The sequence below is a fragment of the Papaver somniferum genome, chromosome 11 (genome assembly GCF_003573695.1).
Source record: "Papaver somniferum cultivar HN1 chromosome 11, ASM357369v1, whole genome shotgun sequence".
NCBI lineage: Eukaryota > Viridiplantae > Streptophyta > Magnoliopsida > Ranunculales > Papaveraceae > Papaver > Papaver somniferum.
In genome coordinates, this window is record NC_039368.1 from 7594855 (window position 1) to 7602086 (window position 7232).

A 7232-nucleotide genomic window follows, 5' to 3' on the forward strand; every position below is an offset into this window, starting at 1 on the left:
AGACATCTGAGAGTTTTTGGGTGCATTTCTTATGCACATGTACCTAAAGAACTTAGAAAGAAGCTAGATGATAAGAGTGAAAAGTGTATTCTTGTTGGTTATAGTTCAGTAACCAAAGGATATAAACTTTTCAATCTTATAACAGGGAAAATAGTTATTAGTAGAGATGTAATCTTTGATGAAGACTCTCAGTGGAATTGGAATGCAACCATCTCAACAAGAGAAAATATCAGAACAGTTCCAATAGCAGTTGAAGAACAAATAAATACTCAAGATGAAGTTATTGAACAACAAGAAGAAAGAATAACTGAAGAAGCAACAACTGAAGAGGTAAGAACTAATGTGATACCACAACAAGAGACTGCAAGACCAAGAAGAAAATACGTTATACCAGCAAGAATGAAAGATTATGTGATAACAAAAGATGATGATACTGATGAAAAGAGGAGATTAATTTTGCTTTATATGGAGATTGTGATCCTCTTGTTTATGAAGAATCCTCTAAAGATAATGGATGGGTACAAGCAATAGAAGCTGAGATAAACTCAATAAAGAAGAATAATACTTGGGAACTTACAGAACTTCCAGAAGGAAAGAAAGCAATATGAGTCAAATGGGTTTACAAGACAAAGTACAAATCATATGGTGAAGTTGGTAAATTGAAAGAAATGTTAGTTGCTAAAAGATATAAACAAAAAAAAGGAATAGACTATTCTGAAGTCTTTGCACCAATTCCAAGACTTGATACAATTAGAATGATCATTGCTCTAGCTGATCAGAAGCAATAGAAGATATTTTAGATGGATGTAAAGAGTGCATTCTTGAATGTTGTACTAGAAGAAGAAGTATATGTTGAGCAACCAACAGGTTATGTTATGGAGGGGAAGGAGAATCAAGTGTACAAGCTAAAAAAGGATTTGTATGGTTTAAAACAAGCACCACGTGTTTGGTATACAAGAATAGATTCATACTTCATTGAGAAAGGTTTTACAAGATGTCCACATGAGTATACACTTTATTTGAAAGATGATTCATTTGGCAATCATATTATAGTTTGTTTGTATGTGGATGATCTTATTTTTACTGGCAATAACTCAGAGATGATCAAGGAAGCCAAGGAGGATATGGTGAAAGAATTTGGGATGACAGATCTTGGATTAATGTCATACTTTCTTGGCATTGAAGTACAACAAACAGAAAGAGGTATCTTTATTAATCAACAGAGATATGCAGAAGGAATACTTAAGCGTTTCAAGATAGTTAATTGTAATCCAATTTTAACACCAACTGAAGAAAGGTTGAAGCTAACAAAAGATGAATAAGGAGAACTGGTGAACTCAACAGATTTTAAGAGTCTTGTTGGATGTCTGAGATATTTAACTGCTACAAGACCATACATTATGTATGCAGTTGGATTAGTTAGTAGGTTTATAGAGTTACCAAGATAATCACATCTACAAGCTGCAAAGAGGATTTTGAAGTATGTCAAAGGAACAATTAGTTTGGGAATACTTTATACAATTTTTGAAGATCCAAAATTGGTTGGTTATATAGATAGTGATTGGGATGGATACATAGAAGGAAGGAAGAGTACATCTGGTTATGCATTTCATTTAGGAACATGATTCTTTTCTTGGTCATCAAAGAAACAACACGTTGTTGCCTTGTCTACAACAGAAGCTGAATACATAGCTACTGGAAATTATGCTACACAAGTTGTATGGCTAAGGATGATGCTGAAGTCTCTTTTCAATGAGCAGATTACACCTACAACAATAATATGTGATAACAAGTCCTCAATTTCATTAACAAAGAATCCCGTGTTTCATGGAAGGAGTAAACACATTGATATCAAATATCATTACATTAGAGAGCTTGTCAGCAATAAGGAGATTGATGTTGAATTTTGTGAAAGTAAAGATCAAGTGGCTGATATTTTTACCAAGTCTTTGAAGTCTAATACCTTCATCTATTTGCGTGGAAAACTTGGAATGATTAGTAAAGAATATCTTGTTTTAAGGGAGGATGTTGAAGATTAAACCAAGATATAGTTTGTGGAAGCAACTTAGAGAAGTTGACATGATATTGTGGAAGCAACTAGGTGGAGTTGTTACTGTCTGAGTGAAAGCAACCAGTGGAAGTTGGTGTCATCTATGAAAACAATCAGTAGGAGATATTACGCGTTATTGAGAACGTGTAGTATACTTGAGAAACAAGTTCGCCAGTTTTAAAGTTTGGTTAGGTATAGCATTTTACATATAGAGCTTAGAATATTCTAGAAGAGTCTTGTTTTAGAATTTGATTTGTTAGGAAAAAGTCTTTGCTTGAGAGTCAAGTTTGTTAAACTATAAATAGGCTGTTAAGCCATGAGTTTATTTACATCAATAGAAGAGATTTGTTTGAGTTACGAATTGTGTTCATTAAGTCTTTGATATCAGATTTTCTACAATCCTCCACTAAAGTTGCTTGGAGGGAACAATAATTTGTATTTGGTTACAGGAAATAAAACTCCTCGCACTGACATATGGGTATATAAGAAATACAAGATCACGAAGGAATGTAATCAGGAAAGGAAAAATCGCGGTAAAATTTCGTCACCCTGGATTAAGGAGTTTAGCATAGAGTCGGGAGATCCGTTATATAAACATATTACACCATTCGCAGTCACAAGGAACAATCAAGTTCTATTGTGGTTGCACTACGATATTGGCTTAATGCTCCATTGTTATAAGCCTAATACTTCAACCTTCAACAAACTTTGGGATCTTAATACGGTTAGGGGTATGAAATGTATTTACATCCGGGCACATCCTAAGTGTTGTTTCGTTGAAATATTTGGGAGAAAATAATATTAGTTCTTTGAAGGATTTGGAGGAACTCAAGTTACAAGTTAATTCAAATGGTTTTGGTGTAACGGTCGATATAAGTTACATATATAAAGGAAAATAATACCCACCATCGAAACAGCAAAGGTATACTATAAAGGAGAAAACAAACCGGCCGACCAGATCAAAAGGTGCTATAAGACTGAAAATCGTTAAACATCCGTAACAAGCAAGATCGTGATTGCTTTCATGTTTCGTTGCGAGTCCTCGACAATCGACTACTCAAGGTGCATGCTCTCAATTATTATTCTTCCAGACGTGATAATATTATTTTATCACATTCTATTGCAATATTAAGTAGTTATTATTAATGTTTTGGCTGAGATGATGCCACATGTTAATTTGCATGGTGTTCCTCTAGTAAATATATGGGAATTTTGATAAAGTGACCCAGTTTTGAATTAGGGTTAAAAGAAGTGTCCCCGTTTTTTTCCACTTTCTAAATTGTCCCGTTTTTTTTCAAATAACGCTTTCCATCTCGTTAAATGCAAGGTGGCAGTTATCCCACCTGTTAAAAAGTCATATTTACCCCTCAACTATGTCGAGAACTATGAACCCTAACCATGAACCCTAAACCCCTAACCCTGAACTATATCGTGAACCATGAACCATGAACAACGAAGCCTGAACTATGAACCCTAATCCTGAACCCTGAACTATATCGTGAATCATGAACCCAGAACCATGAACTTTGAACCCTGAACCTTAAACCCCTAACCCTGAACCCTAAATCCGTGAACCGAGCTCGACGAACCTGAAAAAACTAAGTAGAAGATAAACGTGACAAGTAAAGGGTAAATAAGTAAAAAATTGGATGGAAAACTAAATAAGATGGAAAAGTTAACAGTGGGGGCAATTTTGAAAAGTTGAAAAAAACGTGGGCAATTTAATAAACCGAAATTGAAAGTGGGGCATTTTATCAATATTCCCTAAACATATTTTACTTATACTAAAAAGTCGATATAGTTGAGGAAACCTTGTAATAACGTAAACATGGAATTCTATTGCAATATTATTTTCTAGTGATACGAATGACATAATTAGTGGATCTGATTTTGTTTTATGCCAATCTATCATGTTTCTGGATTCATGTTTCTGGGTGATATTTTTTTTCTTTTCTATGACTGTTTACCAGCAAATTGATTGTGTTCACTAACTTTTCACTCAGATAAGATTCAAGTTATCCAGGAACATTTCTGAAAACATCACTCATGTACGTCACTTTTTCCTTTTCTTTTTAGAATTTCTCAATCTCGGCCGTCTTTCGTTAATCTTTGTCTTTTACAGAGACTTAGCCGATAGCATCAGTATGTATACCTGACAAGATATCACATGCTACTTCTTTTGCCGAACAAATTGTTTATCTTTATCGATGTTAGAATTTCTATAAGGATTCGAATTATTGCAAATAACCTGATGACAGGATTGGGTGAAGATGTTTCTTTTTGTCGCCATTAGTATTTTTTAACAAAAACAAACTGTTGCAGGTATGCAGATTTAGGAAAAATCTACATACCCCAGCAGACGCTAACGGGTATATTCAAATCGAGTATTGAACTGTTTGAAAGTTGAAACTCAATGATGGAGATTTTTGAATAACTGGAAGATCCAGAGACTAGTTGTAAAATTTAAAAGCAGCTAATGAGTACGTGCATGCTTTTATTAAAATTCAAAAGCTCACTTTGCGTCATCCAACAAGCATGCCTCTGGACTGTATCGAGTACACCCAAGACTAGAGTTATTACAACTGTGAATTTAACTTTGAAGATTATCAATAGTACAAGTCATGGGAGAGTCACCCGAGAGCACTCACCCGCGGGAGCTGTATGGTGTTGGCGGATTATAACGTGGTGGGGAAGGCGCGCCTCCAAATCGCCCCCGTCCTAATTTTCGCCTATCGGCAATCAATTTTCTTGAGCGCATGTCCAAGTATTGTTTCACTGCAAATAAATTATCGATTACTAATTGAGGAATGCAATTAAAACTGTGTTTCCTCAATAATACACACATATATACCTTGGATGTAACTTGCCGATGGATAGTGGTGACTGTAGAGGACCTCTCCGTTGTCTTCTGCTCCATAACCGAAAAAATGATTATTATGCATCATCGAAATCCCTACTATTACGAGTAACATGAAACAACAAAATACATAATACATCTGTAAACGATGATTTCTTCATATTTATTTTTCTTTTCGGTTTTGTTAGATTTATCTTTGTCTAATACATGTAATCCCGGCCCTTTTCCATTGAATAGCTTGAGAGTTTGTAGCTTTTGTGGAAATTTCATGTAGCTTTTGCGGAAATTCCATATTTCAAGAAAGGTCAAGGAGAAATTAAATGTATATGGATGATAAGGATGGCAAAGACTTCTAAGCTAGTAACGTAGGTGTATCAGTGTATGATCTAGACTGATTTTCTAGAATGTTGATTGAGTCGTATTACCTATTAACAAATGCCTACCTAATATTGATGGGTTAGTGTAATATCTTGCTTTACAATGGGATTGGGTCCTCTGTGCTGAAGTTACGAAGAAGTTTTAATCAGGGTTACAAGAAGTGAGAATTTATACCGGAGGAGAAGAATTTAGTAGACACAATTGGTTGGAACGTAATCAACAGCAACAGCTGCAATATGGAGAATCTTCACAGTGATTTCTTGGAAAACATACTTTCTCGATTACCTACTAAGGAAGCTCTTCATGCCAAACGTGTATGCACAACTTGGAGAGAAATCCTCCGTAAGAAAACTGAAAGGTCAGGTTTTCTTTTCGCTTTCTTTCACGCTGAAAGTAATAATAAGGTTAGGAAACAACTATTCTATGGAGATGAGTATGATCATTATGATCATGCAAACATAAACCACTATTACTCTGACAGGACACTTTCAAAGATACAACACGGTAAATGCATTATGAAATCCTCCCCGAGGGATATCATGGTTGGGTCTTGCAATGGTTTGGTTTTGATTGGCAAATATAATAGAGATGCGCTAGGTCTACTTCCTTCTTTAATCTGTAACCCGCTAACAAGAGAATCTGTCTTTCTTCCCGATTATAGTTACTCTAAGTATCCTCAGGGTCATGTATCAAATGGGTTTGGTTATTCTCCTTCGACTAATAAATACAAAGTTGTTACATTACATTGTAATCAGAATAATCACAAGGGACATTTTCAAGTATATACCATTGGAGGTAAGTGGAGATATATTGGATCTATCCGCCGTTTCAACCATAGTTCTAATGCAGTTGATTGTTCTACAGGCATCTATGCAAATGGAGCACTTCATTGGTTGCACAAAAGTGATCCTTATGGACAAGAAAGGCAGATTGTGGCCCTTGATATGGAGAGTGAGAGGTTTCGTTACATCGCATTGCCACTTTCAGATCAACCTCCACCAAAGTTGCTTGGAGGAAAGAATAATTTGTATTTGTGTTATACAATTACAGACTATGTATCTTATCGCACTGACATATGGGTATATAATAGAAATAATATCTTCTCTGGTACTTATTGCGCAACGAAAGAGTGTCATCTGAAACAAAACTACCACAGCTGGTTACCCTGGATTAAGGAGTTTAGCATACAGTCAAAAGTGTTGTATAAATATTTTATGCCATTCGGAATCACAAGGAACAACGAAGTTCTATTGTGGTTCCACCACGATTTTGGCTTAATGCTCTATTGCTATGACCCTAAAACTTCAATCTCAAAAAATCTTTGGGATTATAGTAAGGTAATGGATATGAATTGTATTTACATCCAGGCAATTCCTCACATTCAGACCTCTCTTTCTTTGAAAGATTTGGGAGAAACTAACGTTACTTTTTTGAAGGATTTGGAGTAACTAATGTTACAAGTTAGTTGAAATGGTTTGGGTGAAAAGACTGTTAGGAACATCACAACATAATATACCTTCAACCGGAACAACTAAGGTTTACTATGAAGGAGAAAACAAACCTTCGGACCGGTTCAAGAGGTGCAAAAAGAATGAAGAATCGTTATACATCCATAACAAGTAAGATCGTGATTTCTTTTATGTTTCGTTTTGCGTCGTATATTGCAATATCTATAAGTTATCTAGCTTGAAGACAAGTCCGGCTAATCAAAATTATGAATTTGTTTTTACATTTGAATTTTGACATTGTCTATTGAAGTTTGAATAGCATCATTTTGCGTACTAGAAGTAATTATTTCCACCATCACTGATTCATAGAGATGGGTTATCTGGTAGCAATTTAGGAGCACACTAAAACATACTTGTTCTTGTTGAAACCTCTAAACCCAAGCCAACTGATATTCCAAGGTTCTCTCTACGAAGTTTTTGGTTATGATGGTTAAAAAAT

The 7232-nt window shown here is 35.2% G+C and overlaps 1 protein-coding gene across 1 annotated transcript; it reads left to right on the forward strand.

Moving 5' to 3' along the window:
- The first annotated feature begins 5521 nt into the window (after positions 1-5521).
- On the forward strand, positions 5522-6733 carry LOC113324029 (F-box/kelch-repeat protein At3g23880-like). The gene is made up of 2 exons (XM_026572369.1): positions 5522-6364; positions 6653-6733. Exons 1-2 carry the CDS (start codon positions 5522-5524, stop codon positions 6731-6733), a joined length of 924 nt encoding a protein of 307 aa, XP_026428154.1.
- The last annotated feature ends 499 nt before the right edge of the window (positions 6734-7232 follow it).